The sequence below is a fragment of the Megalobrama amblycephala genome, linkage group LG18 (genome assembly GCF_018812025.1).
Source record: "Megalobrama amblycephala isolate DHTTF-2021 linkage group LG18, ASM1881202v1, whole genome shotgun sequence".
Lineage (NCBI taxonomy): Eukaryota > Metazoa > Chordata > Actinopteri > Cypriniformes > Xenocyprididae > Megalobrama > Megalobrama amblycephala.
The window spans coordinates 24970696-24982977 of NC_063061.1; the positions used below are offsets into that span (position 1 = coordinate 24970696).

General features: G+C 37.2%; 1 protein-coding gene across 1 annotated transcript; it reads right to left on the reverse strand.

Annotated features, from left to right (window-relative positions):
• Positions 1–5697: 5697 nt before the first annotated feature.
• LOC125253016 (olfactory receptor 52Z1-like) lies at positions 5698–6958 on the reverse strand. The gene is made up of 2 exons (XM_048166751.1): positions 6909–6958; positions 5698–6759 (listed from the first exon to the last, which is right to left on the reverse strand). Exon 2 carries the CDS (start codon positions 6735–6737, stop codon positions 5793–5795), a length of 945 nt encoding a protein of 314 aa, XP_048022708.1. The 5' UTR covers positions 6738–6759; positions 6909–6958; the 3' UTR covers positions 5698–5792.
• Positions 6959–12282: the final 5324 nt, after the last annotated feature.

Sequence of the window (12282 nt, forward strand, 5' to 3'; positions counted from 1 at the left end):
AAATAAATGGGGGAAGCTTACACCCGTAGAGGCAGCAAATCTGATACAACAAGCATGTTGTGGCGCATTTAGTTAGCGATTTTATATATCATATATGCTTACACCGTTAGCAGCTATCTAGTCGGGGAAGCATACACCCATTGCCTAATATAAAATGATTATTTATTTATTTATTTATTTATTTATTTATTTTTCTCTCTTCTCTCTCCTATTGGGGGAAGCTTACACCCCTAGTGGCAGCAATCTGTTACAACAAGCATGTTGTAAATCACAGACTAGTATTAAACTAGTGGTAGTCAGGTTGGGGAAGCATACACCCGCAGCAATAGCTCTGAGTTAGATGCAGCGTGCAGCTAAGAAATAAAATGCAGTGCTTCCTCATCATGAGCACGATTTCTGCTCCAGTCGGGCCGATTCCTTTGGCTACGAAAGAGAAGATGGCGACTCCCATGATATCACACTCCTTACAGGACCATCAAGTTTGACATTGTTAGGGTTGAATAAGAAACCTCTGTGTATTTAAAGAAAAGCATGTTACAATACTCTGATAAGTTTCCAAGCCACAGACGTTTGTTCACTTATCACAGAATGTTGCGATATGATCGATATCATAAAGAGCATAAGTCTAAGACAACAGCTTAAGATAACATGTACCTGAATAAACTTACCACAGTAGTTCTATAGTATGCAGCAATGACACTAGAGCTTCAGTAACAAGCAAGCAAGATTGCCTTAAGATCAGCTTGTTCTAAATAGCAACTAGACCTTTAAGAACGAGCGTTTCCAATGGCACTATAGCTTTAGAAAAACGATGTTTACTATGTGCTGCACCACAACAGAAAAGCCGTTTGCACCATGAATCTTTGTTGTTCTGTCTCTACTGCAAAGCTGCTTGAATGTGCGATGTATAGCGCTAAACACGGCGATCCGACCAGCGTGTGCGGCGATCAGCCGGTTGCCAATGACAACAGATAGTAACGCACATCGCCAAATACGATCGCAAAAGCTTTGCAAAAACATTTTACTGAGAAGGACTAGAAGCCTAAGCAAGAGTGATAGCTTTAACAACATCATGAGTTAGCTTGAAAACAATGAGCATTAAAAGGAACTTAGCTTAGCTTCGTGGAAACATTCAGAGAAGGAGAGTGAAATAGCCGGCTGTAACGTGGATGTTTGATCTTGTCTTGAAACGCTTCTTCATGCGGGGAGTGCAGATCATCTGAACTGCCAGTCCATCTCTAATTGCAGCGATGCGAGAAGCAATGCTAACCTTAACTCAGTCATTTCCAATCAGTCGCTTATGATCAATGCGGTGAATGAGAGGTGAAATCCACAAATCCCTCTCGCTAAATTCCCGATTGCACAATTCCTAGTGAGATGATGCTGTTTGCCTGTCGAATTCGCCATTTAATTTGCTCCTGAGAAATGCAATAGCTGCTGATACTACTGAGGAGCTTATATATAGATGCCGTAATAGGCGTCGTATTCCTATAGGTAGACGCAGTCACCTGGGAGTCAGCTGATGCAAGCTTGACTGACGTGACCTGCCAGAACTGACGCTACGCTAGATTTTTGTTGAATATCATATTTGATAGGCTACATCAGGATTTTATGGCTCATATAGTATGATATACGAGAATATAAAGAATGTTAATTTTTCACAGGAAAAAAACACCTCAGTTTTATTCAAAGGCCCAAACTGAAGGTTGAAATTTTTAAAATTATACTAAAAAGCCTTTTACTTACTAAAAAAATAAAAAATAAACTATCAATCAGGAACAGGAAACGTAGATTGTGTACAACATATTTTGATAATTTAAAGACCAGAAATCAAATATGATACAGGCTTACATTTTAAATATATTCTTTAAAATAATTCTTTTGGAATTTGTGCCTGAGAAAAAGAAGTTTAAGATCTAATGTGTGTTGATGCTTTGGTTTTAATATTAAAATCTATCAATTCATATCCAACTTCCCCCTGTTTTCCCCACATTTCTCAGTAAAGCGAGTAACAGAACACAAAGTAAAATGTGCTTGTTATCATGAATGGTGACAGTAACTGACTACTGCATTTCAGAGGGCAACACATCATCTTGCATTTGACTTATAGTCAGATATTGTTCACAAATGTTGGGAACGTCAGCTGTTTATTGACATAATACATTTTTGAAAACATGCACATTTTTCATCTAGAAAATAACAAAGATCCTATTTCAAAGGCAATAACTTGTTCTTAGAGCTAAAAAGTCTAAAAATATTGGCTCTCAGAGCCTGAACACTCAGCCCATAAATGGCTGGATTCAGAATAGGAGGAAATATCAAGAAATAAAGTGACATAGCTATTTGTGTTTCAAAGGGAAGATAACTTGTGTCAAAGCGACTTTGTACAATTTCATAAAAACAGCCCACACTGTAGTTCAATATTGCAAATAAGTGTGGTGTGCAGGTCTTCAGTGCTTTTATTTTAGACTTTTTAGTGGCAGTAAAGCATATTTTTAGAATATGTCCATATGAGTAGAGGGTCATCGCAAGCTGAGGAAAAGAGTTTATAACAACAGAAAACAATCCAATAGCACTCACAACATTTGTGTCATCACAGGACAGTTTGACAAGAGAATAGTTGGAACAATACACTCGCCTAATTATGTTTCTACAGATTGTCAAGCGCAGAGTCAGAATAAAAAACAAAGCGAATGCCACTAAAGGATAACCCCACGAGAAAGCAATTAGTTTATACACCCTTGTGATTGTCATAATACTGTGATACTGTAGCGGGTAGCAGATGGCCACATAGCGATCATAGCTCATCACTGACAGAATGGTGAATTCTACGGTAGCATATGTGTGCAGGAAATACGTTTGAGCCTTACAACATGCCAAAGATACCTCATGAGAAGGAGACATTAAAGTACCCATCAAGGATGGAAGCAAAGCTGTGCCACCATAGATGCCATTTACAGCCAAGTTACATAGAAAGACATACATAGGTTTATGAAGAGCCTTGTCAGTAATTATGATAAAAATCAGAGTGGTGTTAGCAAAGAGTACAAACATGTACAAGACAAAAAAGATCATGAAGTAAAGGTATTTAAGATCATCCATTCTGTAAAGGACCTCCAGCACGACTGATGACACAATCGATGAGTTTGTCATCTTCTTTAAATTGTTCAGCACACTGTAGTAAAAAATGGTAAATTACATTCTTGCCAAGTAGTTTAAATCAGTTGTATAAAATGGAAACAAGTTTTAAGCAGACGAAAAAGCCCTCCTTGTATGTGGCTACTGTAAATATCAGAGACAGGAAAAATATTCATAATTTATTTCAAAACAAATATCCCAGATTTTTCAGGTGAGCTGGATAACAGGTGAATGAAGGACTGACTCTCCTCCTCTCCTTCTCTGTTTATATTAAGGGTACTGTACGTGTAACCTGGAAATTGCCTAGTGTATTCAGATCACATGATCTTTTCATTGTGATTATGTAAATAGCCTAATCTTATGGATGTTTGAATTAATACTAAATGTATAAATCAATGGTAAAAATATTATGTGTGTATACAGATTAGAATTTGTTGGTATAACTGCTAAATGGCATTAAAATTCAAATAGCTTGCTTGATTATTTCATCAGGGAAAGCACCATAGATAAAACAACAGTTTAAATATGTTAGAATAATAAAGTAAAATTACATATATAGCAGTATAAAATGTTGATTAGAAAATTGTTTCCTTCCTGGATGCCGTTACCACAAATAGGCTATGCAGATTTGTTAGATGTGACCTGTAGGCCTATCAGTCATCCAGAGGCTATACAGAATCCACTTGATCCTGTACTGATTGGCTGATGATCCTCTCGTTTGATCAGATCATGGTGATCGCATGCTAACGCCAAGTGTAAACAATGCAGCCTAATGAATTTGTTTTATTAATATATTGCAGGGAAAATTAGTTGTACAGTTGTACAGTTATATAGGCTACCACAGCAGCACTATTACAAATCTGACAACAGCAATGAAACAATAAAAAGTAGCCTATTCTTTAGTAGGTACATTAATTTTTATTCTAACCATCTACGACTGGTCACAACCCTGCCCACATTTGGCACCTGTACCACTCCTCATCTCAAACATGAATGAGGAGAGAGATTTATTTTAAAGTTCTGAAATACTGGGGCCTGGTTTCACAGACAGGGCTTAGATTAAGCCAGGATTAGGCTTCAGTTCAATTAGGGCATTTAAGTAGCTTATTATAGTTATAAACATGCCTTAGAAAAAAACATCTTGAGACAAAACAATGGCACTGACATATTTTAAGATATGTCAGTGTAAGTTGATCTCAGTTAAAGCAGCTCAAACATGCATTTTAGTCTGGGACTAGCTTAAGCCTTGTCTGTGAAACCGGGCATGGATATTACACGACAAATCCATCATGAATGGATTCTGCTTGGGGGAGCATCATGGAAGTCATGAAAAAATAACAGGGCAGGCTCTGTTTTATGTTCTCAGTGTCATTTGCTATAGTGATTGAGCAAATAGACTTGAGGGGCCCCATTTTAATGATCTGAGAGCATGGTCTGAAGCGCACGGCACAGGTGCACTTAGGGCTTGTCCGAATCCACTTTTGCTAGTTTAACGACGGAAAAAATGGTTGTCGCGCCAAGTGCATGGTCCAAAAGGGTTGTACCTAGTCTCTTAATGAGTCATGGGTGTGTTTTGGATGCATAACATGCATTAAACCAATCAGAGTCTCAAGTCCCATTCCCTTTAAAAGCCAGTTGCGCTTACACCATGGTGGATTCGCTATTTACATATTGGAATTTCAAGCGGAAAGACTGAACGTTTCTCCAGAGAGGAACTGTGTTGTAACAAGCAGAGTGCAGGCGCGTTGTGTACCTGCCTATAGGCGCAAGATTCTATCAGCTTTTAGCTTATCAAGAAATACTATAAAATCAGGCTGTAACAAGTAATAAGTTACAGGATGATGCAATGAAACACAATTCATCAGCCAGCCCAGTAATCAACAGTTATTATTTTAACCCTATATGAGGCCTGACACATGAAATATTAGTCAGAAAAAAATATGTTTTTTATGGAACAGTTTGAACCTTTAGACAAAACACACACAAAAAATAAATAAATAAATAAATAAATAAATAAATAAATAAATAAACATTAGCATATGTGTTTTTGTTGAATATCATATTTGATAGGCTACATCAGGATTTTATGGCTCATATAGTATGATATACAAGAATATAAAGAATGTTAATTTTTCACAGGAAAAAAACACCTCAGTTTTATTCAAAGGCCCAAACTGAAGGTTGAAATTTTTAAAATTATATTAAAAAGCCTTTTACTTACTAAAAAAAAAATATAAACTATCAATCAGGCGACAGGAAACGTAGATTGTTTACAACATATTTTGATAATTTAAAGACCTTAGAAATCAAATATGATACAGGCTTACATTTTAAATATATTCTTTTGGAATTTGTGCCTGAGAAAAAGAAGTTTAAGACCTAATGTGTGTTGATGCTTTGGTTTTAATATTAAAATCTATCAATCCATACCCAACTTCCCCCTGTTTTCCCCACATTTCTCAGTAAAGCGAGTAACAGAACACAAAGTAAAACTATGTGCTTGTTATCATGAATGGTGACAGTAACTGACTACTGCATTTCAGAGGGCAACACATCGTCTTGCATATGACTTATAGTCAGATATTGTTTTGTTTATTGACATAATTAAATATTTGAAAACATGCACATTTTTCATCTAGAAAATAACAAAGATCCTATTTCAAAGGCAATAACTTGTTCTTAGAGCTAAAAAGTCTAAAAATATTGGCTCTCAGAGCCTGAACACTCACCCCATAAATGGCTGGATTCAGAATAGGAGGAAATATCAAGAAATAAAGTGACATAACTATTTGTGTTTCAAAGGGAAGATAACTTGTGTCAAAGCGACTTTGTACAATTTCAAAAAAACAGCCCACACTGTAGTTCAATATTGCAAATAAGTGTGGTGTGCAGGTCTTCAGTGCTTTTATTTTAGACTTTTTAGTGGCAGTAAAGCATATTTTTAGAATATGTCCATATGAGTAGAGGGTCATCGCAAGCTGAGGAAAAGAGTATATAACAACAGAAAACAATCCAATAGCACTCACAACATTTGTGTCATCACAGGACAGTTTGACAAGAGAATAGTTGGAACAATACACTCGCCTAATTATGTTTCTACAGATTGTCAAGCGCAGAGTCAGAATAAAAAACAAAGCGAATGCCACTAAAGGATAACCCCACGAGAAAGCAATTAGTTTATACACCCTTGTGATTGTCATAATACTGTGATACTGTAGCGGGTAGCAGATGGCCACATAGCGATCATAGCTCATCACTGACAGAATGGTGAATTCTATGGTAGCATATGTGTGCAGGAAATACGTTTGAGCCTTACAACATGCCAAAGATACCTCATGAGAAGGAGACATTAAAGTAACCATCAAGGATGGAAGCAAAGCTGTTCCACCATAGATGCCATTTACAGCCAAGTTACATAGAAAGACATACATAGGTTTATGAAGAGCCTTGTCAGTAATTATGATAAAAATCAGAGTGGTGTTAGCAAAGAGTACAAACATGTACAAGACAAAAAAGATCATGAAGTAAAGGTATTTAAGATCATCCATTCTGTAAAGGACCTCCAGCACGACTGATGACACAATCGATGAGTTTGTCATCTTCTTTAAATTGTTCAGCACACTGTAGTAAAAAATGGTAAATTACATTCTTGCCAAGTAGTTTAAATCAGTTGTATAAAATGGAAACAAGTTTTAAGCAGACGAAAAAGCCCTCCTTGTATGTGGCTACTGTAAATATCAGAGACAGGAAAAATATTCATAATTCATTACATAACAAATATCCCAGATTTTTCAGGTGAGCTGGATAACAGGTGAATGAAGGATTGACTCTCCTCCTCTCCTTCTCTGTTTATATTAAGGGTACTGTACATGTAACCGGAAAATTGCCCAGTGTATTCAGATCACATGATCTTTTCATTGTGATTATGTAAATAGCCTAATCTTATGGACGTTTGAATTAATACTAAATGTATAAATCAATGGTAAAAATATTATGTGTGTATACAGATTAGAATTTGTTGGTATAACTGCTAAATGGCATTAAAATTCAAATAGCTTGCTTGATTATTTCATCAGGGAAAGCACCATAGATAAAACAATAGTTTAAATATGTTAGAATAATAAAGTAAAATTACATATATAGCAGTATAAAATGTTGATTAGAAAATTGTTTCCTTTCTGGATGCCGTTACCACAAAAAGGCTATGCAGATTTGTTAGATGTGACCTGTAGGCCTATCAGTCATCCAGAGGCTATACAGAATCCACTTTATCCTGTAATGATTGGCTGATGATCCTCTCGTTTGATCGGATCATGGTGATCGCATGCTAACGCCAAGTGTAAACAATGCAGCCTAATTAATTTGTTTTATTAATATATTGCAGGGAAAATTAGTTGGACAGTTGTACAGTTATATAGGCTACCATAGCAGCACTATTACAAATCTGACAATAGTCAAGTCAAGTCAAGTCACCTTTATTTATATAGCGCTTTTTACAATGCAGATTGTGTCAAAGCAGCTTTACATTGATAACTGGTACATACATTTTGGCTGCACAGCAGCTCTTCAAGAATAGTGTTAATGCAGGCAGATCAAAGCACTGTTGAAAAAATGTCAAGAATACTGTTGAATATCAAATGTCAAGTCAAATGTCAAGTGTCCCCAACTAAGCAAGCCAAAGGCGTCAGCGGCAAGGAAACCAAACTCCATCAGGTGACATCAGGTGGCAAATAGGTGTTAAAATGGAGAAAAAAACCTTGGGAGAAACCAGGCTTAGTGGGGGGGCCAGTTCTCCTCTCGCGAACAGTGCTTTGTTACGATTCAGGTTGCTATCATAAGTCTGATAGGATCGCAACAATCAAAGTATTTATTTCAGTTCCATCCAGTTGAGGATCGTATTCATCACGCCGGTATGGACGGTTTGTTGAGGAACTGTGGCACTGGCTGTCGTGTTGATGATGTCTTCACAATGGATGATCTAGTCGACTCGATCTCTGCTGATACTTCAGGGCTGCGTTGTGGTCGTGTCATGGCGCTGGTCCTTTGTCCCAGCTGGATACGGCCTGGATCCGGTTGACTACGGTAAACCTCGGGATAAACAGAAAGACTAATAATAGCGTAGATGCCATTCTTTTTCTGATGTAACGAGTACATCTGGTGTTATAGGAAGTGTTTCCAGTTCCGGCTGACCTAATTTATGCAGCCTAATAATCCTTTAACGGATTTGAAAATATAAATTGATAATGTGTTATGTGTATGCCAGGTTAAAGAGATGCGTTTTTAGTCTAGATTTAAACTGACAGAGTGTGTCTGCATCCCGAACAATGCTAGGAAGATTGTTCCAGAGTTTAGGTGCCAAATAGGAGAAGGATCTACCACCTGCAGCTGATTTTGATATTCTAGGTATTATCAGCTGGCCTGAATTCTGAGATTGCAATAGACGTGAAGGACTATAATGCATTAAGAGCTCGCTTAGGTACTGGGGAGCTAAACCATTTAGTACTTTGTAAGTAATTAGCAAGATTTTAAAATCTATACGATGTTTAACAGGAAGCCAATGCAGTGATGACTGAACTGGGCTAATATGGTCATACTTCCTAGTTCTAGCAAGAACTCTAGCTGCTGCATTTTGTACGAGCTGTAGTTTATTTATCAAGCGGGAGCAACAACCAACCAGTATAGCATTACAGTAATCAAGCCTTGAGGTCATGAACGCATGAACTAACTTGTTCTGCATTTTTCATTGAGAGCATATGTCGTAGTTTAGATATATTTTTAAGATGGAAAAATGCGGTTTTACAGATGCTAGTAACATGGCCTTCAAATGAAAGATTGGTATCAAAGAGCACACCCAGGTTCCTAGCTGACGACGAAGACTTAACAGAGCAGCCATCAAGTGTTAGACAGTATTCTAGATTATTGCGTGAAGAAGTTTTCGGTCCAAAAATTAGAATCTCTGTTTTTTCTGAATTTAGTAGTAGGAAATTACTGGTCATCCAGTTTTTTATATCAGCTATACATTCTGTTAATTTAGCGAATTGGTAAGTTTCGTCAGGGCCCGAAGAAATATAGAGCTGAGTATCATCAGCGTAACAATGAAAACTAACGCCATGCTTCCTAATGATATCTCCCAAGGGTAGCATGTACAGAATGAAAAGCAATGGTCCTAGTACTGAGCCTTGCGGTACTCCATATTTAACTTGTGATTGATATGACATCTCATCGTTTACTACTACAAACTGATAATGGTCAGATAAGTATGATTTGAACCATGCCAATGCAATTCCACTAATGCCAACATAGTTTTCGAGTCTATTTAGAAGAATATTGTGATCAATAGTGTCAAATGCAGCACTAAGATCAAGTAACACTAATAGAGAGATACAACCACGATCTGATGATAAGAGCAAATCATTAGTAACTCTAATGAGAGCAGTCTCAGTACTATGTTACTGTCTAAATCCTGACTGGAAATCCTCACAGATACTATTTCTTTCTAAAAAGGAACATAGTTGTGATGAAACTGCCTTTTCTAGTATTTTTGACAGAAAAGTGAGATTTGAAATCGGCTTGTAATTGATTGTAATTGTTTTTTTAATAAGAGGTTTATTAACAGCCAGCTTAAAAGTTTTTGGTACGTATCCTAGTGATAAAGATGAATTAACGATATTAAGAAGAGGATCTATGACCTCTGGAAGCATCTCTTTCAATAGCTTAGTCGGTATAGCGTCTAACATACATGTTGTTGATTTTGATGATTTAACAAGTTTAGACAATTCTTCCTCTCCTAAAGCAGTAAATGAATTTAATTTTTCTTCAGGGACACTACAATGCACTGTCTGACACAATACTGTAGTAGACGATTGCATGGTTATAATTTTTTCTCTAATATTATCAATCTTGCAAGTAAAGAAGTTCATAAAGTCATTACTGCTGTGCTCTTTGGAAACATCAGAAGTTGAAGCTTTATTTCTTGTTAATTTAGCCACTGTATCAAATAAATACCTAGGGTTGTGTTTATTTTCTTCTAAAAGTTTTGAAAAATAGGCAGATCTAGCAGTTTTTATGGCCTTTCTGTACTCAATCATTCTCTCTCTCCGCGAAATACTTCTAGTTTTGTTTTCTTCCAGCTGCGCTCCATTTTTCTAGCTGCTGTTTTTAGGGCCCGATTGTGCTCATTGTACCATGGCGTTGGATTAATTTCCTTCATCTTTTTTAAACGCAAAGGAGCAACTGAGTCTAATGTGCTGGAAAAAACAGAGGCAATAGTTTCTGTTGCAACATCGAGGTCTTCTAAACTGTCTGGTATGCTAAGGTGATGAAACTGATCAGGAAGATTATTTATAAAGCGATCTTTAGTGGTAGAAGTGATGGTTCTACCATATTTATGGCAGGGAGGCAGTTTAGCCGCTTTGACTAAATGTAGTATACACGAGACTAGATAATGATCTGAGATGTCGTCACTCTGCTGCAGAATTTCAACGGCATCAATATCGATTCCATGTGACAATATTAGATCTAAAATATGATTATGACAATGTCTAACACCAATAGAGTTTAGAATGTCTGTAAATGCCAATCCCAATGAGTCTTTTTTATTATCTACATGGATATTAAAATCACCAACAACAAGGACTTTATCTGCAGCTAGTACTAATTCTGATAGAAAATCGGCAATTTCTTTGATAAAGTCTGTATGGTGTCCTGGTGGCCTGTATACAGTAGCCAGCACAAATGTCAACTTACATAATGTTACGTAAAGCACCATCACTTCGAAGGAATTATATTTGAAAGACTTCTGGCTGATACTGTAAATATTACTATAAATTACAGCAACACCTCCCCCTTTGCCTTTCTGTCGAGGATTGTGTCAATAATCATAACCTTGAGGGCTAGACTCATTTAAAGTAATGTAATCATCCGGTTTTAGCCAGGTTTCTGTCAAACACAGCACATCTAGATTATTGTCTGTGATAATATTGTTTACAATAAGTGCTTTTGAAGAAAGTGATCTAATATTTAACAACCCAAGCTTTATCATTTGTTTATCATTATTATCGCTAATTTTTATTTGTTGAACATCAATTAAATTTTACCATTAAATGGGTTTGGAAGTTTTTTGTTTTTACTAATTCGGGGTACAGACACAGTCTCTATGTGATAATATCTAGGTGTAAGAGTTTCTATGTGTTGGGATTTATCTGACTTCTGTAACGTGAGGCAGCTAGCAGACGGTCGGTTTAGCCAGTCTGTCTGCTTCCTGACCTGGGCCCCAGTTTGTCATGTTTTAGTTCTAAGACTATGTGCTGTATTACTAGAGAGAAGAGCAGCACCATCCCGGGATGGATGAATACCATCTCTTTTCAACAGGTCAGGTCTGCCCCAAAAACTTTTCCAATTGTCTATGAAACCTATATTATTCTGCGGACACCACTTAGACAGCCAGCCATTGAGTGATGATAATCCGCTAACTATCTCATCACTCTGACGAACAGGAAGAGGGCCAGAGCAAATTACTTCTCTTGACATTGTACTTGCGAGTTCACACACCTCTTTAATGTTAATTTTAGTGATCTCCAACTGGCAAAGTCGAACATCATTTATGCCAACGTGAATAATAATTTTAGAGTATTTACGATCAGCATTAGCCAGCACTTTTAAATTTGTTTTGATGTCAGGTGCTCTGGCTCCCGGCAAACATGTAACTATGGTGGCTGGTGTCTCTATTTTCACGTTCCGTGTAATAGAATCGCCAATAACTAGGTCACTTTCAACAGGATTCTCAGTGGGTGCATCACTGAGTGGGGAGAACCTGTTTGATGTTCTTATTGGAACGGAAGAGTGGTGTTTTCTGCAGCTAGGCTGCCTCACCTTTACCCAAGTGCCCTGCTGCGAGGGCTCTACAGCCGGAACCGAACAATGTACAGAGTTCACTAAGCTAGTCGCATCCAAAACAGTATCTGAAGCCCCTGCATTCTTACTATCCTCGATTAAAGTTTGGATGCGTGTCTCTAATTCTGAGATTCTCTCTGTCAGCCTGACTATTTCCCTACATTTATGACATGTAAATCCCTCGTCGCTGACAGAGAGAGCTAAGACCTAATGTGTGTTGATGCTTTGGTTTTAATATTAGAATCTATCAAT

Excerpts from the sequence above, each read along its gene's own strand:
- LOC125253016 (XM_048166751.1), bottom strand. The coding sequence starts at position 6,737 with ATGACAAACTCATCGATTGTGTCATCAGTCGTGCTGGAGGTCCTTTAC.